Below are 26,045 nucleotides of genomic sequence, written 5' to 3'. Positions count from 1 at the left end.
TATTATTGCTGAGGTGTTATCTTCTCTAGAAAATATTAGTATTTTAAGACAGGATACATGTTACAAGCCTAAGAAATAAATCTCTAGCTGTGGAATTTCAGGCAGTGAGGCTGACTGAAATTCAGGAGGTAGTACTGGGGTAAGTGCTTCTCTAGGTCACACTTGGTATATGGCCACTGATGTGACCTCCATATAGGGTTAACCCTGCAATGAAACTTTCTCCAGGATAGGGAATTGTAAGTTTGCTTTAACCATTTTTTGGGGGGGAGGGGCTGTGTGTTTTGTGTGTGTGTGTGTGTGTGTGTGTGTATGTTTTATTCCTTAATTATTTCCATTGTTCTCATCCTACTCTTTGCCAACCTTGCTGGAGTGCTATAAGACATCTTTTTCTTACCTTGTTTGTCAAAGACAGAAAAGAGAATTCAGCTCAATAAACATTCAGGGGGTCTAGAAACTGCTGGCTTGCTCTTGAAAGGTTCTCTAAGAAAGACCTCCAATTCTAGAGTGATAATGGCCCCAGAACAGGCATATCCAACCCTGTCTGGGGATCATGATTAGGGAAGGAGTTAGCTTGTGAAGGTGGAGGAGGGTCCCAGGCTAACAGAATGGTGGGTGCAAGGTTCAGGCCCTAAGAAGTATGTGTCTATCCTTCAGAAATCACAAGTGTTGGGGACAGCTGAAATTGGTGCTGGGAAAAGCAGGAAAGGCAATGGGGCAGCAGGCAGTGGTCACGTAGGGAAGAGCCAAGGATGCCATGCTATGGAGTATGAGCTTCCTCCTGGTGTTAACAGGGACCAGATGGACAATTAAGTAGGAGAGAGGCATAGTTAGATTTGTGCTTTGTAGGAGGGAAGATGATGGTTTGAAGATGATGAGCCTGGAAGAAAGAAGACATGTCAGGTCTCTATTTTGGGTTACTCAAGTAAAAAGTGATAAAAATGACAAGGTCTTGAATGAAATCAATGGCACCTGGGGGCAAGGTGAATTCCATAGAGGTGCAGGAGAGAATGCAGATGAAAGACCATCCGCCTGCCCATATTCCATCCAGGGTAGTTTAGGAATTCTGGCAGCTCTGTGAGGGAGAGACGGATGATGCCTGCTTTTGTTCACTGCAGTGCCTAGCACATGGAGGGTGTTAAATAAATGTTTGTTGAATGAGTCAATAAGCACAGTTCCTCTTTCCAACATAATATTCAGAACCATTTTCCAACTGTATGGAACAACCATATCGTTCTTTGCTCCTCTGAAGAAGTTACAAGAAGAGCACTCAAACCAGGAAGCCCAACACGTTAATGTTTTGTGTACCTAAAATGGGGACTCTTCCCAGCTAAGGGGGTGGAAATGTCTGCCCTGCTTATTTTGGGCAAGACAGACTTTGATGAGCTCAGGTCTGTGATTTTAAATGTTAGTCCAGATTATAAAGCAATAGAAGAATTATGGGACATCTTAAGGAAATTCTTTTGGAATGTTTATCAAAGTACAGATAGAGGCTTTAATACGAGTTACTTCAGGAAACAACTTCCTACGCTATTTGGAAGAAGGGACAAAATCGGAAGGGGATATCTTTAAATTTGCAGGACTCTCTGGTTCAATGGAAGCATTTTTTCCTGATAAATGTTCTAACACTGATAAGGAGGTCTGTGCAGGACTGTTTTTGCCAGGACTGAGGACAAAGAGCTCTTTGATAGCCTTCACGAGTTGCTAGGCAATGGCTGAGTGATCGTGATAAACTTCAGCTAAGCAGCTCTAAAGAAATGTTCGTGCATTTAATGCCTGATGCATTATGCCCACGGCCTCCACGTGAAATCAGCATTCACTAGGCATTTGTGATTGCATGAATGCAGTAAATAAATCATCTGGGGTGTCATTATTTCCCCTCTCAGAGATCTAACCCAAACTCCTTGTCTTGCTTAATTGTTTATATTCCTTATGCAAGTATTGCAATATTTGGGGCGTTAATGAATGAAGGAAATGATTTTGATTCGATGTCTTGTTCCCGAGCAACGAGCTACTAAATATCTATTAGAGCAAAGAGTGAGATTTGTTAATAATCACTGGGCCTGGTGATTATAGGAGAGAGGAACTAAATTATTTAGTCATAACATTGTCTCTGCTTTTCTAATCCTCTGGACACCTGAAGCGGAGGCGTATGGCAGTGTAGACAAGTGACTCCCTGGCCTATCCACCTCTGCCCACACAATGGCTTCCCTGAGAGTCGTGAGTGTCTTCCTGCCGGCCAGGAGCCGGTGCCATCTCATCGTCCTGTTCCTAGCACCGAAGCACTGCGGTTGCATACAACGTGGAGATACTCAATAAATGGTTGTTAAGTCAAATTTTTCTCTTTCGATACCATAAACGTTAAAGGTCCATTAAGAAGGAACTGCTATATTGGCAGCCAAGCTGAAAAAAAATCTTGATAAATAAATAATGTAAATCAGAGATGTTTGTATTTGCAGTGGCAACACAAAACACCAGAGAGCATGGCCTGCCTTAGTCCGGGCCCAGATAAAAGCAAACAGAACGGAATGCCAGGCAGATTAGGGATCTGGAAGCTTGGCTTTTACAACAGCCTTTCTTTTGGGAGGGCGAGCCCCTCCCTCCACCCTCACTTTAGGGACCCCATGTTCTGCTTTTAAATTACTCCCTCCCCCAGGACCATGTGACAGACAGACATATGCATGTGCTACACATTTCCCACCCTCCTGCCCCAATATCTTAAAGGGTCAAATAACAAGTCATTTGCACTTGTGGCTGATTGGGTGCAAAGCACGTTGATTAAAACTCACGCGCACTTGAATTTGCACTTCTATGTCACTTGACAAAGAAAGGTGGGTCTCCCCTTACTATGACAATTCAGGCATCACCGATCAGTGTCCGAAGCAGCAGCTCCCTTCCTCAGCTGGTCAAACTCGGTGTGTGGGGGGAAACTTAGAAAGGGGGGCCGTCCTTCTGGAGAGGGGCTGGGACCACTGCAGACCTGGTTCTGCTTGCTGGGAAGAGTAGAAAAGCTGGCCTCTTCTCATGAAGTTGCCTGCAGTGTTTCCTCTTTCCAGTGCCCCCCTTCCTGGCTGGGCTCAGACGAGCACCCCACCTCTTCCTACTCTCCTTTCCCCTCCTCATCATTATCCACGCCTTGCTAGTCCCACTCTCTTTCCTAAGACTCCTAGACTTTGCTTTGGCATCTTAATCTCTTTTCTCTCAGTTTAGCATTTAACTCTTTTGTTCTGGAATGAATGTATCTCTAAGACTCCTCTAGTCTTTTGCCACTGGCTATGAGGTTTTCTGTCGCAGAAATGCTCCTCTGGACTCCAACCTCTTCAATCGCTAGAGTAGCAAGGTAGAGCAGAAGTCAACCCACAGATGGGTAATTGCCCCTGCAATTACCGGGGTAACCTTTTAAATAACAGACAGGGCCAACAAGTAAGGTTGTGCAGGTTGTACACTGCACAAGAGCCCCTGGCTAAAGGGCTAAGTTAGAGCAGAAATCCAGCTCATTGCATTCTACCACCAAGAAGCACACCCTGAGGGAATTCCAAACCTTTTCGAAATTTGTCCAAACGGTACTTTATGGGCTGGCAATGGCTCCATCCTCCTCCTCATGCACCCTCCAGATTGTCATTTAGTAGGTGTGAAGCGGGGATCAGGAATATATGAGTTATATGAGTTAAAGGAGTTCCCAGGTGACAGTGATCTTAGCCAGGGTTGGGAACCAGCCTGGAGACTGCATATCCTCCCAGACAGCTGGAATGAAATCTTGATTAGCTGTAACACTCAGCAAAGAGGTGATCTGGCTGACTGAAGTCAGAGCAGAAAGGAAGGAAAAAAAAACATCAGCGTGTTTCTACTGTTTTTGGGAAAAACTTTATAAAGCATATCACTCCACTACTCTGGAAACACACATACACACACACACATACACCTAATTATATTTCACTGACACCTGGAATTTCAGAATAATGGTTTTGAAGAGTCAGTCTCATTTTATTAGACTGTGTGTGTGTGTCTGTGTGTGTGTGTGTGTGTGTGTGTGTGTGTGTGTGTGTGTGTGTGTGTAGCAGAGGTGTGGGAGAAGGAGCCCAGGACACAGCCTATATCTTGTTGATGTTTCATTTTTTCCCATTTTTTTATTGCAATTTGCCTCTGTTTGATAAAGTAACCTATTGGTTAAACACATCAATAAAGTAAGGTTTTAATTAACAACATATAATAAAAGTGCATGTCTCTTCTTTTGGAAAATGCTACATTTCTTTTGGAAATAGTATCTGGGATGTCAGATGCAACTTTTGGTTAATATTTATGGTAGTACATTTTGAAAACTTATTTTATGACTAGGTAAAAATGGGACTATCAATTATAGTAGAAATAAATAAGAGTCTTGTTTCCTTTAAGAAAAGAGACCGTCAAACATTAGAAAAGAGAGTGAAGTTACAAGGATGGTGATGAGCTCCTTCGTGAAAAAGCAAGCTGACTTCCTCAGTATATCATGTCAGTGCCTGACTTCCTCAATGTGGGTATGTCAGTTTCTTTGCAAAGAGGGATAAAGGTCTCTTGACCCTTCTTTCTGGCTCCATACTCCTAGGCCAGATCAGCCTCTCCCCATCCTTAGTGGCTGAGCACAGTTGGTGCCTCTACAGTATCCTGATGATTTGGTCGAGGGAAGAGCCCAGGTCCCTGTGTTAGATTTCATTGATTCCTTCACAAAAGCCTCACTGTCATCCCACATACTTGCTACCCTCTCCAGCGATTCTCAACATTTCACCTAGAGCAATCTCCACAATAAGGAGGAAGGAAACAGAATCACTTGCTTCCCTGGACTGAGGTTACTTATTTTGCCCCAAACCTGATATCTAAAGGAAAAGCAAAGCTTCCTTCATATTTTGAAATGTCCTTATGAGGTACTTACTCAAAACAAGTATGTGATGAAAAATGATGAGTCTACCCAGTTTTGACAATGAAATGGTGTTCTGTGTACATAATACAGATCTACTCTTCTTTCCTTTTAGAAAAATAAGCCAATTCTTGATCCAACTGTAGGGTGTTTTTCAGAACTTCAGGAACTTTCTTTTCCTCTACATATGTTTGCTTATACAAGTGTGTTCTGTTGAGTGCAGGGGATGACTGCTCTAAAAAATGTCTCCCAGCAGTCTTAGATACTTACAAACCAACAGCCCATGCAGAAGACCCACAGGAATTAGACATTGGAGCCATGAAGCAAAGAGATGGTGGGCAACAAGTGATAGAACAAATGAAGCAGCAAAACTTCCTCCCCTTTGGAGAAGCAGACCAGTCACAGATGGACAGAGGATTACAAGATTATGTTGTGTGACAAAGCCACTGCATTCCCACAGGAGCTCCACAGGTCTAAGGCCAGATGGGATCATTTGTCTTACCCCATGACCCAGACTATGGAATGCAACTAACACATTTTCTAGCTGGCTTCAGGCCAAATCATATCTCCTGCTTTTCTCATGTATACTAGCACATGCTTTTCACAGGCTGGTTCTAAATCATCAAAGCAGGTGGATACTTGATCAATGACTGGTGTGTTCAGGAACATCTCACATTTCCTCTATATTCATAAGACAAAAGTAGATTTGGTGGAGTATGGCCCAAAACAAATGATGTGACTTCTCTGTTAGTTAAGTTCTGAATTTGCCAGGGGGCTAAAATGCTATTTGCTTCACTGTGGTCTTTGAGAACTTAGTACTGGTCACTATATTTGAGAACTTCAAGAACGCTGTGAAGTCACAAAATCTGGTTTAATCCCTGGAGGGATGTAGTTTTAACATTTAGTAATTAAGAGCCAAACAGAAACATGGGAAGGTGGAATTTCACATTGGGAAGTCAGTTATCTCAGCCTTTGCAAGTCAAGGAGGAATTAGAGGGCTAGGGAGTCCTTGCTTCTGTGGGTAGCTCCTATTGACAGAAAATGAAGTCTATTACACAAGCCTTGACCTGTTTCCCAAGGTAGCTCTCAAACACTAGAAATCAAGCACACTACAGTTTTTCTCAGTTTACTCCTGCCAGAAGCCAAAGAAGCTCTCAACAAATTCTGAAGGGCTGAGAGACACCACTGCAGAGGTTACTGTTGGCCTCCTACGTTCAAGGATCTGAAGACATAATATTGATAAGTTGGCAATATTACTCTCATGGATCTATTTATTCAATCCTCTTTAATTTTATACCTTGTTTCTTTGCAGGAGTTAACATGCTGATCCTAAGATACATATGGAAATTCAAAGGACCCAGGATAGCCAAACAATCTGGATAAAGAAGATCAAAGTTGGAAGACTCACATGTCCCAATTTTAAAACTTTCTACCAAGCTACAGCAATCAAAAGAGTATGTTACTGACATAAGGATAGACATATATATCAATGGAATAGAAATGAGAGTCCAGAAATAAATGCTGTCACATTTATGGTAAACTGCTTTCTGACAAGGATATCAAGACAATACAGTGGGAGAAAGAATGTTCTTCTCAACAAATGGTGCTGGGACAACAGGATATTGACATACAAATGAATAAACTTGGACCCCTACCTCACACCATATATAGAAACAAACTCAAAATGTATCAAAGACCAGAATATAAAAGGTAAAATTATAAAATGCTTAGAAGAATACTCAGGCATAAATCACTGTTATCTAGGATTAGGCAATGGTTTCTTAGATTTGACACCAAAAGTACAAGCAACAAAAGAAAAAAATAGATAAACTGAACTTTATAAATATAAAAACTTTTCTGTGGCAAAAGACACCATCAAGAAAGTGAAAAAATAATCACAGAGGGAAAATATTTGCAAATTATATATCTGAAAAGGGACATAGAGCTAGAATATATAAAGAAATATTACAACTCAATAATAAAAAGACAAATAACCCAAGTTAAAAAATGAGCAAAATATCTGAAGAGATATTTCTACAAAGAAGATACACAGATGGCCAATAAATACATGAAAAGATGCTCAACATCATTACTTATTGAGGGAATGCAAATCAAAAACAAAATGAGATAAGATTTCACACCCACCAGGATGGCTATAATCAAAAAGATAATAACAAGTGTGGTGAGGATATGGAAACTTCATACACTGCTGGTAGGAATGCAAAATGGTACAGATGCTTTGGAAAACAAGTGCAGTAGTTCTTAAAAAGGTTAAACTTAGAGTTACCATACAACCCAGCAATTCCACTCCTAAGTGTATACCTAAAATATATACATCCACACAAAAATTGTACAAGAAAGTTCATAACAGTATTTTTCATAATAGCCAAAAAGGTGGAAACAACCCAAATGTCTATCAACTGATGAATGGGTAAATAAAATGTTGCCTATCCACACAATGGAATATTATTTGCCAGTCAAAAGGAATGAAGTATTGATATATGCTCCAATATGGATGAACCTTAAAAACATATGCTAAGAGAAGGAATCCAGTTACAAGATACCACATATTATATGAATCTATACAATATCCAGAATAGGCAAGTTTACAGAAACAGAAAGTAGATTAGCAGTTGCCTAGAGGAGAGAGAAGGGGGTGGGAGGGTGAGTTGGGAGTAAATGGAGAATGACTGCTAATAAGTACTAATAGGGTTTTTGTTGTGGGGTGGTAATGAAGATCTTCTAAAATTGATAGTGGTAATGGCAGTACAATTGTTTGAATACACTAAAAACCACTGAATTCTACACTTTAAATAGGTGAATTCTATGATACGTGAGTCTATCTATCCATCTATCTATCTATCTATCTACCTACCTACCTATCTATCTATAAAAAGGTTGCTAGTTATCAGCACTGAGCACCATGGTCCTCTCATATAATTCTCAGAAGTCTTCATCCATGCTGAAAATAAATCTCAGCGTAACTTCCCTCGCCCCCCAGCACTTCTTGGACTAAGTCCACGCATGGCAGTAGGGTGTAAAAGTTAAGAGAGCTGGCTGCATGGTGGGACAGCATTGGTGCAAATCCCGTTTCTCATGATTACTGACTCTGGGACTCTGGGTCAGGCCACTTAACTTCTCTTTGCCTAAGTTTCCTCATCTGTAAAAAGGAGAAAATAATATTTTCTACCTCATAGAGTTGTTGTAAGCCTGCCGTAAGCGCTCAATAAGCATTACTTATTATTATTTCTCTAGAGTCTTCTTTGTGTGCATTTTTGCTAAAAGGTAAGGCCACTCCATAATTTCCTCAACATGACAACTCTGGTATGGAGGCATAAGAGTCTTCTCTGAAAGACCCATCTTCTGAAAATATGAACCATCACTGAAGAGAATACTGGGCTTTTTACTATCAACTTCTCTTTTAGAGGACAAGTTAAAAAACTATTCTGGAGGATACTGAAGAATCACCAATATGGAAACAGCTCTGTCTTACAAATCCCTCTCTCTTCTCTAAATATATATACAAATATATTTAGACACAAATATATACAAAAGCACACACAAATGACTTCCAATGAGAATATAATTTTAAACGAAAGTTTTGGTTCATTTATCTACCTCTAATCCTGTCTCCTGTTTAACAGGATTTCACTCTAAGTTGGCAATCAGCATTTAACATTTCAATTTACTTACAGAAGAAGTGTTCATCAATATATTCAGTTCATTCTTTTCAATATCCGATAACTTTCCTATTGCATTCCCATTAGTAATTTTTCTTAATGAGTGTTTAAAATTCTATTTTTTGGCTTCTTTAGTCTTCTTAGAACACCCTTGAATTGATGTATCAAAAAGAAGAGCAAGATCCCAATTTGCTTGGGCATTTAGTGCCATCTCCCAAGTCTATATATCCTAAGCGAAAACATGGTTCTTCTCCCAAGACCACTGTTAGTTTGATAAACTTCCTGGCTGAAACCAAGAAGCCATATAAATAAGGAGAAACTTCTACCTTGTGGTTAGAAAATTTGTCCTCAATCATATTATGAATTTTTAAGGCAAATATTATTGTAAGAAATATTTCTAGTAATAAATATTTTAATATTTGCATATTAACCATAAAACTATTTAATAGTTTTGCCTCACTGAGGTGAACTTATTTTCTTATGGTTTATATCAATCATTCTTTCCTCGATGCTCAAAAATACCACAGAGGTCTTGCTAAACTCTTCACAGCAATTCACAATTTTCCCCTCTTGATGACGTGAATTCTGATAGTTGTATTGGGTTGGCCAAAAAGTTCGTTCAGGTTTTTCCGTAACATCCATACCAGAAGGCTCAAGAGAACTGCCCTTGCCTGATTCAACAAAAAGTCATCCCTGGATTACAGATTAATTAGGCCTAGCAGTAATATTTCTTGGGTAAAAATTTGTCAGCTTCCTGGAGACTTTACCATATTTTCATTTTTTTCTGAAAAGTTGACCTGTGCGTGTTTCTCTGAAGTAGCAAGGAACAGCGCTAGGCACAAGTTGGCGTGTTTCCCATTTCAAGTAGTGGCCCTTGGTTCTCACCTGACCATCCGGGGAGGCAGCGGCAATGGCCCGTGGTGGGGTGGCAGCCATCCGCGTGGCTGCAGTCACAGCGCTCGGCACAGTTCAGCCCATACGTGCCATCCTGCATGGAAGATAGCAATGAGCGACAGGAATCCCATGGTGGGAGATGAGAGGGACCTCAGTCAGCCGTTTCAGAAACAGCACCCTCCCCTCCCAAACACCTCTCAGCAGCATGCATTACAATCACCTCTTCCCATGTCTTCTTGGCCCCCCAAATGTAGGCTAGGCTGCAAGAGGTAAGAGTTTTTAAATCGCTTAAACCTTAGTTTATGTCTACCATACGAATGGTGAACCAACTATGCCAATATGCTGATGTGCATACAGGCAAATATAGGTAAACATGCCAAATAATTAAAAGAATCTTTATCTTACCGTGAGCCACAACTCATAAACATATTGTCTTTTTGTTCCTAAAGGTTTTTATAAAATATTTCAGTACTCCTTACAGGGCATTTTTTTCCCCATTGAGGTATAATTGACATACATTTTATTAGTTTCAGGTCTAAAACATAATGATTCGATACTTGTTTATATTGTGAAATGATCACCACAATAAGTTAACATCTGCCACCATACACGGTTCCAGAATTTTGTTCTCCTACAGGGCATTCTATTCATTAGTGAAAAGGGAAGTCCCTGACCCACATAAAGAAAGCCTAAAATTTTAAAAATAACAGTTCTAATGATGAAGATCATTTCCATAAATTGCCAATGAGATATATAGAACTAGGAGAAATTAACATCTTTTGTCACTTTTCCTAATTAGCATCCTCCTCTCCATGATGCCATCTAAAGCACATGAAACATTCTGATTCAACCTCCTGAGCGAGGATGCAGTGTGTGTCGGCAACCCACCCCCCCGCTCTCATCCTCTCCCAGACCTTAATGTTTTCACATGCACATCGCGTTGGTGGTCCAGCAGAGATGAGACTCTTCACGGAACGTGATCATTTAGTTTGTGGGAGAGGAATGAAAGTTCTGCATTTATAAGCCCTGCTCTTTTGCCAGGTCCTGACTGAGGGAGAGCACTACAAACCTCCCACAGCACCAAGCTGCAAAATTACCAAGAGGGAGGCACCGAGAACCAGCATTAAACAGGTAGTGGGTGTTAGATGGCATAATCATTTGTCTAGTGATTACTAAAGTAAAATATTAAAAAAACATTTTTAGGTTCTACTAATGTTTGTTCGGGCTTATAGGATTTAGCTTTGCTACAGTGTGAGCCACTAAACCATCTTCAGCCTTTGCTGATTTATTAATGCACCTAATAATATACCAAAAAAAGGACAAGATTGTGCTGGGGGCTTTGCTTTGTCCACACTCAGACTGGGAGTGAAGGGTGATCTTCAAGCCCATCTCAGAGCACTGATAATCTGTTCACTGGTGGATGACAGGAGGCAAAGCTAAGCTAACTTTGTCCTAGGGCTTTGGAGGGCATGGAATAGCCCCCGGTGAGATGCTCTCTAGCTGCCAAATGGGCTGCACTTAATGAGGAGGAAGCCCAGGGAGAAAAGCAATCTGTGGAAGGCCCCCCTCGAGGGGGCCAGTTCAGGGGGTCATGGTGTCACCTCACCATCAGATGATCCCCGGGAGGCAGAGAACACACACCGCTGAGAGAATGCTTAATGGCTCGGGAGCATAGGGAGAAAGAGCGATGGAAAAGAGGGAAGGAAACTGGCCCCGTGCGTGAGAGGAAGCAAGCGAAATGGGCTGTTACTACAGAACGCACTGCCCATTGCCCACCCTGTTGGCCTGCGGCAGACTCGGCACAGGGGTTCTGATGATGGGTGTCTCCAAAGTAGGTCAAGGGAACAGAGTCGGCCTTGAACCATGGAAATCTATGGAGATTTGTGTGACTTCAGAGATATTTGTGTCAAAAGGCGGCTGTTTCCAAACCTTTCACCACCTCACTGAGGCTTTCTGTGACACCATCACCACCCCCCTTTCAATGTCCTGCCACTTTCCACCCTAAAGGCTGGAGGATTTCCATTATAATGGAAACACAATATTTGGAGAGTTGACAGGCATACACTGGGTGTTTGACAAATGCTGGTGACTGGCTGCCATGAAGATATGGGTATATTAGAATAGAGAAAACAGAGGGGAATGGTGGCACGAACCAGGAGAGAGAGGAAGGAAGGGATTCTCACAAAGCTGCCTAACTAATTTCCACATCTATTCCTTTTCCTATCCTGTATCCAATCTGAGTTGAAACACCTCAATTCTTCTAGTAGTCACTATGGTTTGGTTCACAATCAGGCACTTTAAATCATGAAGTCTGCAAAAATAAGCTAACCCTCTGGCATCAGCTCCTCCCGGCCCTCCCAGTTGGGTCATACCTGGCAGGGAAATTCACATTTCTCCCCGCGCCATCCAGGTGCACAGGTGCAGGTCCCATCCAGGGTGTTGCAGGCTCCGCCGTTGAGGCACTGGCATGTTAAGTTACAGCCAAAGCCCCATGTGCCACTGGGACAGCTGATGGAGCAGTCCACCCCGTGCCAGCCTGCCACGACAAGAGTGCCAGGGCACATGAGCAAACAAAGGCAGCAGGGAGCTCTGCCCAGCCTTTCCAAGCCACTCTTCACCTTAGAGACATCTCAGAGGTGCACAGAAGTGCCCCTGCCACAGCTCAGGGAGCATTGGCTCTGCCATGTAAAGCCTCTACCAGAAATGAACTAAAGCACCCGCACAGCTGTCAAGGATGCCAACACTGAGAAGCACTACCGGGCTACTGGGGGGAGAGAGATGAAGTGAAGATGCACAACGTACATCACTCACTGTCTAATGCGCAGTGATGCACATTGTGGGGTGCTGAGTTTTGTTCAGGTCAGCAAATGAAACATTTATATGGGAAGGAGAAGGAAAATTTGTGTTTGAAGGAACAACCCCATCTTTAAAGCAGGAGCCCATGAACCATGAACAGTGAGTATCCAGGATCCTGGCTGCTGCAGCAACTGTGAATAAACACGATCCGGCCCCCACGTACAGTCAGGTGCTTGGCTACATTTCTTGTCAGGACTCCAGGCCAGTCAATTTAGGGGAATGGACACATGTCTGCTTGGTTACTCTTCACCAAAGCACAGAGACTCACAGACTTTTGGAGCTGGCAGCGACTTCAGAGATCATCTCATGTGAGCCTCTCCCTTTGACTCAGGAAAGCAGGGGAGCTCTCCCTGGATAAGGGTCTTGTTGAGTCCAGGCACCGTATTTCTGCACAGCTGGAGCTAGAATCCTAGTTAAAGTTTCTTTCCTGTGCCTTTAGGAGCTAACAGGACTAGGATCAGGTAACAGACTCATTCACCCACTCACCTGCTTTGCAAGTACAAGACCCATCCACAGGAGAGCAGACAGCATCGTTTTTACAGCCGCAGAGAGAGGAACAATTTATCCCATAGGTTCCCAGAGGGCATGGGGTAGAGCAGTCAATTCCCTAGATGGGCGCAAATAGGAAAATGCATGCAATTTTACCACATGAAATAAGGCCAACACAAATAATAAACAAAAATATATCTTGTCCATGCTAATTACAGTCCCTCTCTAATTTTTTTTTTTTTTTAAGAAATTCACGTTCTTTTATTTATTTATTTATTTATTTATGACTATTTATTTATTTATTTATGACTGTGTTGGGTCTTCGTTTCTGTGCGAGGGCTTTCCCTAGTTGTGGCAAGTGGGGACCACTCTTCATCGCGGTGCGCGGGCCTCTCACCATCGCGGCCTCTCTTGTTGCGGAGCACAGGCTCCAGACGCGCAGGCTCAGTAATTGTGGCTCACGGGCCCAGTTGCTCCGCGGCACGTGGGATCCTCCCAGACCAGGGCTCGAACCCGTGTCCCCCGCATTAGCAGGCAGACTCTCAACCACTGCGCCACCAGGGAAGCCCGACCCTCTCTAATTTTAACACGTATTTTTAAGAGTTGTTATAACGTCACCACTATACTAATTGTACGGATTCAAGGGCAATGCTAGCTGGCCTATATTTAGGATACAGTATTGAATAGGACCCAAAAAAAGCCTGCTGCCTTCATTAGTTTTCCGTGGTAGCAAATATAATTCAAAACCCTCTGTCCTTGCTCAGACAAGTAGATATAGAACAACAAACTGTAGCTGTACAATTACTGTCAATAAACATAAATATGAACTATACATTAAATTGCAATGCTTCCTAGACTGCCTTGTATAATATGTAATATGATTAGTGGGTGAGGCAAAGGAATAGGACACTCTCAGCCAGCAGCATGATTCAATTTATTATCTGACAGGGAGTGTTAAACATAGAAGTAGGTTACCAAAGGTGACTGGAGGTCACCCTCCTTTAAAAACAGAAAAGACTCTTAAGGATAATTCAAGGGCTCAACCAAAGAATTGTGACACAGGTTAGAAAATCCTGTAAAGATCTCAGCTCTGAGACTTTATGACCCACTCATTCTACATTATGTGCTCTGGAGTAATCATCAACATTCTTCACAGTTTAATGTTCTCTTTAAAAGGGGAGAAAATAACTCAAGAACAACCCATTTTCCTTCAAAACAAAAATTTCTAATCTGTTGCTAAGAAATCCTAGAAACTAGGCAAAATTCTTCTCTGTTAGCTTATAGGCATATTTGAAAGGTCTAGATTCTCAAAGGGACTGAAAAACTTATATATTACTAATCCTTGGATATTAATATATAATAAATGCTAACTTGATGTAGTATGTGCCTTCAAATTGCATGGAATTAAAAACGGTTGACAATAATACATATCCTACTTGGAAAATTTCTTTGCTACCTATAAAACATGACAAAATAATCACGTAAGGAATAATTAAAATACATTTTACTTCATGACATATATTAATTAAATAATTAAATATTAATGCCACTTTATAGTTTCACCGGCTTGCCCAGTCATCACTCTCAGGTAATTACTTATATCTCTTATCATTACTTTTCTCTTTGTTTTCTTTCTTGTTAATGATGCAATTGATTTTTAGCACATTCATTGGACTTCAGAAAAGGTTATATAAATCGTGGTATCAATATGCTCCAAGTTGTACCCCTTATCTCCTTCCTCCACAGCCCAAGCCACTCACTTTGAATCCTGGGGCACAGGTGCACTTTCCTGTCACACTGTCACAGTCAGCCCCATTTTGGCAGCTGCAGATCTGTTGGCAAGCTTCCCCGTAGAATCCAGGAGAACATGTCTCATTACAGTAGAGTCCTGACCAGCCTGGCTTGCAGGCACACTCTCCAGACATGGGGTGACAGCTGAGAGACGTGGATGAAAGGAGCAAGTCACTCTCGGGTAAACATGACACCCAAGGCCCGTGCAAATGTTGCTTTAGCCATGATCATTAAATGTGTGGGTAATTCCATGCACGATAATTTAAACTTCATTCCCAGTCTTGGTATGATTTAATTAATCGGCTGAAACCTGATTGATACCACAAATGTTGCATGAAATCAGCTTCATGTTCTAGCAGGATGACACTAAACAACTGTGTCCTTTTGTCTGAAACTCATTTTAATTTTTGTAAAGTGAAAGCACTAATTTGATAAGATGTCAACTAGATGAGACTATCTAAAGAACTCCATCCAATGAACACTACCAAGTCAGTTCACCAGAGTGATGTCCAAGGAACTCTAGAAGCAGCAATGTTTTCAGTCTATTTCTTCTCTCGGCTCCCCATACCTGGTGGCGGAGCAGCTGTCTCTACCTGAAACAGCAGTCGCATTGATGGGCCAGGCAGCCAGCTGTCACTCCATAGCAAATGGACACATCAGCTGCGCTAAGAGGCACGGGTTAGCGAGGCTCACACAACAGGGTGCTCTGTAACGCTCAAAACACATGTGCTTCTCGCCAAAGGAAAATCTGAACAATCAAACTAGCTCTGCTCACAACTGGAAGACGGTTGAAGATGGTCTTCCTCCCCTGATGGAGATAAAACCCTCCCCTTAACTCAGGCCAACAACAAAACCCACTGTTTCATCCAGACATTTGCTAAATGACCTCTCACCAGAGGATTGTTCATAGACTTTCTGCAAAGAACCATGACCTGGAAGGGATGAAGACTGAGGCTGTAAATTCCAGCTCTCCCACTACCTGGTCAACATTAGTGAAAACACATAACCTCCCTGCGCCTGACATCCTACTCTGTCAAGTGAGGGTCTCAGCCATACCCCATAATCTCATTTCCTATCCCTTTTTCTTAAAGAAAAGGCCTGTGTGTTAGACAGTTTGTTACTCATTTTTGGAAATTTATTTAAATATACTTTTAGGCCCCTATTGTAACTAAGTGCCCAGAAGCAAAGGCCTAGGCATCCGTCACAAGCATTACTCAGGAAACACGGCAGGAAGAAATATTCAAGCACAACTCTACATTTAAGATGGTTTCTTGGGTATATAAGGTTTGGACTCATAAGACAAGAGTTTGAATCTCCAATCAACTTAGAACTACTCAGATCTACGTATCTGCTATTTATCCTTGGGCAAAATACCTGGCATCTCCATGCCTTCTCGAATTTAACCATCAAACACGGAGCTCTGTTTCTTCCCTTTCTTCATTCCTCACTCAGTGTTTCCTTTCAACTGCTTTCCACTGAAGTAATGGCACCACCAGCCACTCAGTGGTTTCAGCTAAAAACCTCATAGTTATTCTTGATAACTCCTTCTCCCTCATCTCCCATATTGACTTCATCACTAGGACCTAACCATTCTAACTCCAAAATATGTCTTGAATCTATCCACATCGCTCCATCTTCAGTGTCACCATCCTACTCCAAGGCAAGGTCATCTGTCTCTTACACTCCTGAATAGCCTTCCGACTTTCTTCCCTGCATTCACTCATGCCTCATCACCTAAAAAGTAGATCATATGGTATCATTTTCCTTAAAACTCTTCAAAGACTCCCTTTGAAGCCTACACTCAGAATAAAATCCATACTGTTTAATACAGCTAGAGTGAAGATTATTTATTGTCTAAACCAGGACATTTTTAAGAGTGAAGAGGGAGTTACTAATAATTACATTAGGGCGATAGGCCTAAACCAAACAGTTCCTGTGACACCAGATATATCATGACCCTAAATATAGCCCATAGGCCTTCATCATTTGGCTACTGCCTTCTTTCCGACCTCTTCTTTCATCGTTATTCTCTCTTTATTACTATGTTCAACCGCAATAGATTTCTTTTAGTTTGTAAGAGCATTGAGGTTTTTCAACTTAAGGGCTTCACATGGGCTATTCCATATGCCAGGAATGCTATCTCCTCACTCCTGGCCTAGCTCTCTCCGTCTTCTCCTTCCATGCTCAGTTTAAATCTCTCTTACTTAGAGAGGCCTTCCCTGACCACTCATGTTTCAGTTAGGTCTTTCCTATTATTCTCTTTCATTGCACCCTGCTCATCTCACTTATCACAATCTGTAATCTTATGTTTATTTTTATAATCCTTCCCCTGTCTTCTTTCCCCTCTAGACTTCCAGCTCCATGAGGACAAGAATTCAGGGTGTTTTGTCACCTGGCCATGGACACAGTAGTCCACGGTAAGCACTGATTGAGTGAACAAGTGAAACTGTCACAGTTGATGTGTGGCGGGGTCTGACTCCAGGGATCGTGCTTTCCCACACAAATCTGCTTCCCCTGATCTCTCCAAGTCATCTAGCAATGTTAAATAATAATCTGTATGTCTGCATATAAAAGCCAGATTTCCCCTAAAATTAGTTTTTTAAATGTCAAATTTATGACTTAAAAGGAATCACCATTAATTGCAGGAGACAGTCACTTAAGTGACATTTATGGTGATATTGTAAGCGGATGCACAGACTAGCACTGAATGTATGCTAACACCATGCTAAGCAATCCACGTGCATGATTTCATTTAATGCTCACAGTGTTAGGTATGATTCCATTTTATAAATGAGGGAAGAGAGACCTGGAAAGAGGAATTTATTCAAAGTCTTGCACAGGTAGTGGCAGAATCAAACTTGAACCCAGATTTCTTTCTTTGTTTTCACACCAAAGGAAAAGGAAGTTTGATAGCAGCCTGCTAGGAGGGCTATATATGAAAAAGAATTGCTAAAATTTAAATTTTAAAACTGCAAGGATAAAAGGGTTAGCAGGACCAATAAAAGCTTGTATTGTGCAAGAAGCATGGACAAATTTAAGTTTATTTTAGAAAGGCCCTACATATGACAAAAAGAAAAGAAATATTCCAAGTGATGGACTGGTTAAAGTAGTTCACCTTAAGATACTATTTAAAAAAAGGACATCTTTTGGTAGAAAATACTACTTTACATTAAAAAGTAGAAAATAATATTCATGGTATAGATATAAATGTTAAGCAGAATAGACAATTCGGGGACAGGGAATTGAACTAAGCTAGAGGCAGGCAGAGAAATTGATATTCAATGCCCCCCACTGAGTATTAGTGCAGCACACTGGTTCTCAAATTGATTGACACCAAAATTAGTATTCTGCAATTTGTAATTATATGTAGGAAGCCAGAGCACTTTGGAGGCATTTGATGGGTTCTCATGCAGGCAGCTTAATTGGTAATGAGATTTACATGTTGTTGTTAGAGCAGCAGAGTGGAGGTTGAAGGGTCATATCCTCCTACCTGATTTCTTTCTAAAGAACAGATTGCTTTGTGTAATATGAAAACTGGATTAAACACAGATAGGAATATCTACCATTTTATACACATATATAACTAGATAAAAATATTCTAGTAAAGTTTTTCAGTTTAGGAGTTAAATTATTACAGGTATCCCATATAATTTTGGCTAAAATAGAATGAATCATTGAACTTCCTTTTATTCATTTCCTTAGATATTATTCATGCTCAGATATATGACAATTAGGTGGCATTTGCAAATAGGCACACCCTGATTGCCCACAGCTATTAAATGTCCTTATTAACAAGAGCTAATATACATATGCCATGTGGAATCTCAGTGAATCTTGAATTTTGTTTTCCTGTTCAAAATCATTTCCACTATAAAAGTTAGTTTTAAGAAGTCCAGTTCACAGAGAGTGTCCTTAGGCTCTATAACAGTGCTGTAATTTAAAATACTAATATCACTTATAAATATATTTACATTCATTTCAACCTTACGATAGCTTGCAAAATAAAAATGGCTACAAACGCTTTGTAACTCTTCCCACTAAGAGGTGGAGTGTAACAAATCTGGACTTGGTTGTGTTACCTGCTTTGTCTAAAAGGACATTAGCAAACATGACATAACCAAAGGTTTGAAAAGTGTTTGCATGTTGGGGCTTGCCCTGTCTCTTGCTGCTGTTGGAAGCCAGTCACCACTTACAGAAGCCCAGGCTAACCTGCTAGATGCTGGGGACATATGGCTCAGTCACTCCCATCACCCAGCTAAATGCTAGACATGTGAGTGAGGAATTCCAGTGAGGAATTCCAGGAATTCTAGTTGATCTTCCAGCTGAACATAGGCAGACCAGCAGAACAACCACCAAGCTGAGCCCAGCCCAAAGAATCAAGCAAAAAATCATCAGTTAACAAATAATTGTTGTTTTAGACCACTAAGTTTAGGGTAGGTTTTTTTTTTTTTATGCAGCAAAACTAACTGATACAAACCCTTACTGAAATATACGGCTTCAATATATGTCAATACATACATATCCACAGAACTAAAAATTTACCTAAAGACACTGTAAACTGATAGTGTGCATTGCATTAGTTATTTCATTAATTATGACGAAGACTTTTAGGATAAATATACATCATGTATTATGCAATAGCAAGCTACACTCTTGCCTGATTAAATGGTAAGTTAGACTTTCAATTAATACAAAGATTCTATGCCTTTTGGTTCAAAGGGAACCTTGTGTTTCTAGGAATTTTACATAGAAGTTCAAGATATAAGAATAGATGGGTGGCTTCAACTGTGAATTCAAAAAGAGTCATATAATCAACATTCAACTGGTCTTAACAGAAATTTGTACAAGCTAATTTTAAAAAATAGCTCTCATTATTTAGGGAAGCCACTTCATAGGCTAATTGTTTTTTAATCTTCTGATTATTTGTTATACATTATTAGACAGATTTTAGTGTTCTTTTGATCTATGTGACTATCAAATAAGTTCATGTACTTGTTTGTTAAATATACGTGCTTAGGTACACATGACCTATGTCAAAATTATATGGTACTGATGTCAACCTAATAACTGTCCACTTGCACCTTGCAGCTACTAATATGGTAACTAATTCCAACAAAATCAACATTTCCTCTGCTTCCCCAATTCTTCTCATAGCAGAGATCCTTTGTATAGGTTTATTAATCCATTTGACTTCAGGCTGCATCTGTATACAATGAAACAGCACACTGGCATTAAAAAGTCCTTAGCCATTACTAATGACTTGAGCCAAACTAATGAGCCAAACTCATGACTTGTCCCTAATCCTGCCAGCTCCTTCAACATTAAAGAGTTGAAAAACAAAAACAAAATCCTGCAGAGATTATTCGTTTTTACTCCCCAAACTGTCATGTAAAGAGTGGCAATATTTTCCAATGAAGAAAACCAGAAGTTTGCTAAAGTAGCTTACTAAGTTGCTTGAGACACATTAAGAATGCACTTCTTTGATATGTCCCACTAAAATGTATTTCAGCACACACACACAGTGCAAAGTCCTTTGTTGTTGTTTTTTTTTTGGCTCCCAACAATAGTTTAAAGAAGAGACCAACTACAGGCTTCTATTTACTTTTAACTTTTGTGCATTTGAGATTTGATGTGGTCACAAGTTACCTTTCAGAAGCATAAATGAAGTAACAGTTGTGCTGAATGCAAATAAAGGTAATTCTGGTATCATCTGAACTGCTATATAACACACTGCATTTTTGTCAAACTCAACTTTTCCAGCAGTATGCAAACGAGGCCCAGAATTTTAAGTGATATGTATCTGGTCTTTGGGGGAGGGAGAGGAAGAAATGGTTGGATAGATATTTTCAGGGGCAGACAAGGTACAGAAAAGTGGGTGGGATCTTGGTTTTCTGTTCATAAATTCTTCGAGAAATTTTTGAGCCAAAAGACCCCTGTGAATTCTATGTCCAAGTAATCAATTCTGAACACATATCTCGCATGTGACAACGACTTGTGACACACTGTCACAAAACTTCCACCAGTACACTTCCTGGCTAGGCAGATGTCAAGTAAAAGAGGCTGCAGTGAGAATCATTTTGTGATAGTTTTACATACTAAACTGGGCTTAACCTATGTCTTTCATTGTATCTTTGCTTCTAAGGGAATGTCACAAAATCCCTCTCTTAGGGATACATTCTACTAACCTCAGCAAGTTTAATATTTTCTGGTGGCCATTAATAGAGAATAGGGTTTCATATCCATCCACAGCCATCTAACAATTTTAGCACTTCTTACTTGGACCATTAAGTGGAAAAGACTTCCGTTTACTTAGTGGTTCCTGCCCTGGATGACCCAGAGGCAAGAAGGGTCTCAGGGTGGAAATTTCTCTGCCGATCCCTCCTTCTAAATAGTGGACACTGCGGTGAAAACTTTAATAGGACACATCATTCCAGGGGCAGCCGACCCTCACCTATGAGTGTTGTCCAGGTGGCAGGGACACCACTTGTCACATTTGATGCCGTAGAGCCCTTCTGGACACAGGCGCGCCTCACAGCGGTCGCCAGCAAAGCCTGCTTCGCAGAGGCAGGAGCCGCTCACATGGTAACACTTCCCTCCATTGACACATTGGCAGGTCTCTGCACAGCGAACTCCGTAGGTGCCAACGGGACACTCATCCTGGCACCTGTCATGCAGGAGGCGGGAGCGTAAGATAGATTAGTCAGTGCCTTGTGAAAATAAACAGTTGATTCAGATAGGCTTTGTTATGTTTACAATGATATCATTTTTGGATTTGACATTTATTTGGTAATTGTACCATTACAGATATGAAAAGCATTAAGATAAATTATAGTAGTAACAGTAGTATGACCTGTTTAAAGAAATAGCAAAAACAAAAACAAAATAAAATTATAAGCTTGGGATGAAAAGCATGTTTTACACCTAGTCCTTGCTAAAGGCATACATAGCACTTTAGAAGATACCAGGAAAGGGAGAAAATGAACTGCCCTAGTGTGAGTCCCAGCCCATCATTAGGGAATTAAAATATATGCTTTCTCTAAAAAAGAATGAAATAATACCATTTGCAGCAACATGGATGGACATAGAGATTATCACATTAAGTAAGTCAGACAGAGAAAGACAAACATCATACACCGCTTATATGTGGAATCTAAACAAATGACACAAATTAACTCATTTACAAAACAGAAACAGACTCACAGACATAGAAAACAAACTTACGGTTACCAAAGGGGTTAGTGGGCAGGCAGAGATAAATTAGGAGTTTGGGATTAATAGGTACAAACCACTATATACAAAATAGGTAAACAACAAGGACCTTCTGTATAGCACAGGGAACTATACTTAATATCTTTTAATAACCTAAAATGGAAAAGAATCTGAAAAAGAATATGTATAATCACATTGCTGTACACCTGAAACTAATACAACATTGTAAATTACCTATCTTCAATTAAAATAAAATAAGATATATGCTTCCCCATTTCAAAGAGAAAACTTTGTAGCAAACTTGAAACAAAATATTAATTATCTTGGCTTTCACGTTGACATTAATTTTTAATTTCAGCCATGTGTCTGCTCTTTTCAAAGCTGAATGGCAATCATTGCTCCTCATTTAGAAAGTTATGTAACTAAATAAAGTCCTCCTTAGATTTGGGAAAGTCTGAGCTACTGAAATCAGGTGTCCTCAATTTCAACCTGGGGAACTCCTGCCAGGAGACGGTAGAGATGCTGGGAGTTCTCGAACATAAAATTTTCATTAAATGGGGTTTTGTCCTCTGTTGGGAAGAAGGGCTACTAAATAGTAAGAAAAAAAATTCACTTTATTGTCTTTTAAAAAATGGCCTAACAGTGTGGTCTCGGCATAAGGATATGCTCTAGGTAAGTTGGATCTGGTGGGAAGCTGAGTTGCTGGAGGGAATCGAGAAGAGAAAATCATCATGGCTCCGTGGAACGCAAGACTAGCTATCGGGCCAGCCAAGTTTCTTTCTGACCAGGCAAGGTGACTTGATGGGACTTTCTGTAGCAGAAGGAGCCCTTTCTGCCAAGGGAGAGGAAGCCGGGGTCTCGCCTACCCAGAGCGCTGCCACAAGCAGGGTACCCTCTGTGAGTCTCAGAAGCCACTTCCCATGTGGCTCTCAAGTCATGCCAGACCCAGAGTCCAAAATGTAGGTCAGCACTGCATTTTTTCAAATGGGTACAGGGCAAGGGCAAGTGCATGATAATGAATCCAAGCAGACTTCAAAGCAACAGCAAAGAGGCTGAAAAGCAAACATTTTCCACAAGGCTTTGCATAGTTTTAATGATAGGGTGTGAGGACTAACAATATCAAGGCTGGATGGGATTCTATTTAAGTGCAGAGAATAAATCGTGAGAACCCTTTGATATTTTTCTCGTTAACTCTGGTTCTGGCATATATTTAGGGAAAAGGGCCTCTTGCAAATTTGGTTTCACAGACTCTAGACATCTTCAGGCTTGTCAATGGCAAAGTCTTCAAATCAACCACTCAACAAAGCATTAGAAAAGTTCTGGAGTAATTGAACCAAGTTTATTTAGCATAAAATCAGATGTGTGCTGCAAAGTTACACATGAGTAAACCTATTTTTAGACCAGAGTATTTTTTAAAGGTACTCTATTTTTAACTTGTAAGAAGCTTTACTAAGCCAAGTCACTTAGTTTACTCCTTAAAGATGTAAACTTTGGAGAACGAAATGCTATAGGACAATCATTGGGCCTCCTCATGGCTCCACTAAAGGCTGGCAAGACAGCTTGGCAACCTGTCTGTCCAGACGTCCTTGCAAGGCAGTACCAGAAAAAAAGAAAAAGTTATGCTCAAGGTAAATAATATTACTAAAAGAAACCCAAATGTTATGCTTTGGACTCCAGGATTTTAACTCAGGAAAAAGCACAGCTCTAAAAGTGGGGAACAGGATAGAAACGTGAAGCATGGAAAAACGTCTGCCACCAAATGACAGGGGAGCAGTGTGTCTATTCTGTCCTATTTTGGCATGGACTTCCTTCTCTCTGAGAAAACAAAATCCATAATAGCTGGGCCTGACCCATATTTACCTTTCTAACATATACTTAAACATACTGAGTTTCTGTTTTAAATGGCAAAAAGCCATTTGAATTTTACTTACTAAAGTAGCCAGTAAAGTTTGGTTTACCTTCCCACTTCTTTTTTGTCAATGTTGTACTTGTAAAAGAATTCTGTTAATAATAGTTATGTCTGCTTCCACCTACCACACCAAAATGGTAGGATATCTTTCTAGAAGTAGGTATTTTCCACCTTAAAAATAAATGCAATCATAAAGTAGCTTACACCCTTCTCATTGGCTGAATTAAGTCTTTGTCAAGCAGTCTTGTCTCCTTTTTGGGCTCCTTTTTCTAAAAGAAGCATCATTTCCCAATGAATTTTATGCCCTTAATGTTGCTTTTGTGGTACCATGTGGAATAAGAAAAGTAATCTTAGAAGTCATTAAAAGAGGAAATATTTTCTTAGGAGAGATGGCAGAGAGGCAATAAATATAAATAAAATAAAAATATAGCAATAAATATTGGCCATAGTAGAAATATGAAAATGTGAAGTTCCTATTTTATTTTTTTAGATTTTGAATAATACCCTGGAATTGGGAAAAATGGACAAGCATTAAGTAGAGATAACCTAATAAAACATGACACCAATATCCAAACCAATGAGGGTCACAGGCTTGTTTGAATATCATTTCGATTATCATATTGCATCTTACTGTGAACTTATGGAGAAGGAAGTGAGTTAGCACATAAGGAGTGCCAGCTTCCTTTTTCTCCTTTGTCCTTTTGAGCATGGCCCTCCAAGAATGACCTGAATAACTGGGCCAAACCATGATTTAGTGTGAAAGAATCACATTCCTCATTAAACTGGGATCAATAGATTGGCTGCCTACCTTTCAAACATCTAGAACTGCTGCTCTGGGGAAATATAAAGAACACTGGGAAAGAGCCAACTTTTCCACAATCCCAGAAGCAGGAAAGAGTTCCTCCACTGAAGGCCAGTTCTGTATCCCCCCAATTCCTGTCTCCAATTTTGGACTTCACCTCCTTTGGCCCACATTCTTCTTCACTTTCAGGGTGGTACAGAAGACAGCGTGGCAGGACTATCTCGGGCTTCACCTTAACAGAGTCCATAACTGATCCACGGATCTCTCCACTCAGCGTACGCATAAGGAGCACCCATTATGTACATGGACTCATGCTAGGCCATCAAAGGCCCCAGTGCGATGATGCCATGACAACCCATCAGCATTAAGAACACTCTTTTAACTCCTTCAGAAGAATTTTTGTCAGGATCTGAAAGCCATGCTCTCTCCACTCATACTTGGCTGTGCCGCATGAGGTTTCCTCACCACGCTGTCCTCTCAACCATCCCACAAACCCTACAGCCTATTATGGGGGCATCCCATGATCTGCTCTGCCTGCTTACAAGGTGCCCGTTTTGTTTGTTCTGTTTTCTCTCTGGCTGGGAGGGCCGTCCCCACATCCTGGGTACGCTCTGGGCCAGCTGCCTGCTGTGGTACCTGCTTCCCTCTGGCCTGACCTCAGTGATCAAGTTTCGCTGACTTCTCAAAACAGGGGAAATGGCAAGTTCCCAGGCCTTCGGCCTGCTCTCCCCAAACCTCCTGCCACAGATCGTTCTATAACCACTTATTGTTTCCCTTTCACGATGACAGATGTGCTTGTTGTCATTGTGTTGTGTGTGTGTGTGTGTGTGTCTGCATGTGTGTTAACTCTTGAACCCAGAGAGTGAGAGCAGAATTGAAAACAGGAGTCATGTCATCAGTTCATCGGAAAAACAACAGTTATAAAAACAAGTCAAGAAGCAAGTTCCCTCTTCACTTTCCTTCTCTTTCTCTAGCTCTTTGCCAGCTTCGCCTCAAATCTAAAACTCACCTGAAAATTAGCTGTTATCCCCTTTCCTTGTATTCTAAATAAGATAAGTATAAGCCTGCCTGTATGTTTGTTGATTTTGTGTTTCCTTGAATTTGAGACTTAAATCCCTACAGGGCAAGAAAACCATTATATTTAAATTTTTATGGTCCAAAAATATTACACAGAACTATTATTTAGGGTTCTGCTTGGTCCCATGCCTCTCCTTTCCTGACTCATCTTTCTATATTAAGATGTTAATGCCACATGGATCCAGAACTCATCTAACAACATCATTTTCCAAAATACAATCATAAACCAGGATGTAGGGCACAAAAACTTTCTGAGTAGCCCAATTACATGTTGTAAAAACCATGTGCTAAAGGTGTCAATAATGCATAACATCAAAAAACTAAGGAAAATATGTAGTTATATTAACAAAAGATGAAAAAGTCTTTAATGAAATGAAACAGATACTACTAACAAAAGTTCCTAATAAAAATAGGAATTAAAAAAAAAAACTACTCAAGGGGACTTCCCTG

The 26,045-nt window shown here is 40.6% G+C and overlaps 1 protein-coding gene across 5 annotated transcripts in view; it reads right to left on the bottom strand.

Moving 5' to 3' along the window:
• Window positions 1-26,045, bottom strand: part of MEGF10 (multiple EGF like domains 10) — a 157,503-nt gene that overhangs the window by 24,812 nt on the left and 106,646 nt on the right. For all 5 annotated transcript variants that reach the window (XM_057541529.1, XM_057541528.1, XM_057541527.1 and 2 more), the window contains 5 exons: window positions 21,050-21,262; window positions 14,568-14,742; window positions 12,805-12,925; window positions 11,835-11,998; window positions 9,454-9,556 (listed from right to left, as the gene is read on the bottom strand). In XM_057541529.1, the coding sequence (XP_057397512.1) occupies window positions 9,454-9,556; window positions 11,835-11,998; window positions 12,805-12,925; window positions 14,568-14,742; window positions 21,050-21,262 (776 nt within the window). The remainder of the gene's footprint in view (window positions 1-9,453; window positions 9,557-11,834; window positions 11,999-12,804; window positions 12,926-14,567; window positions 14,743-21,049; window positions 21,263-26,045) is intronic.

This window comes from Balaenoptera acutorostrata, chromosome 2 (assembly GCF_949987535.1).
Source record: "Balaenoptera acutorostrata chromosome 2, mBalAcu1.1, whole genome shotgun sequence".
Taxonomy (NCBI): Eukaryota; Metazoa; Chordata; class Mammalia; order Artiodactyla; family Balaenopteridae; genus Balaenoptera; species Balaenoptera acutorostrata.
The sequence above is the reverse complement of the archived record's forward strand: the minus strand, read 5'-3'. Positions and strand labels throughout refer to the sequence as shown.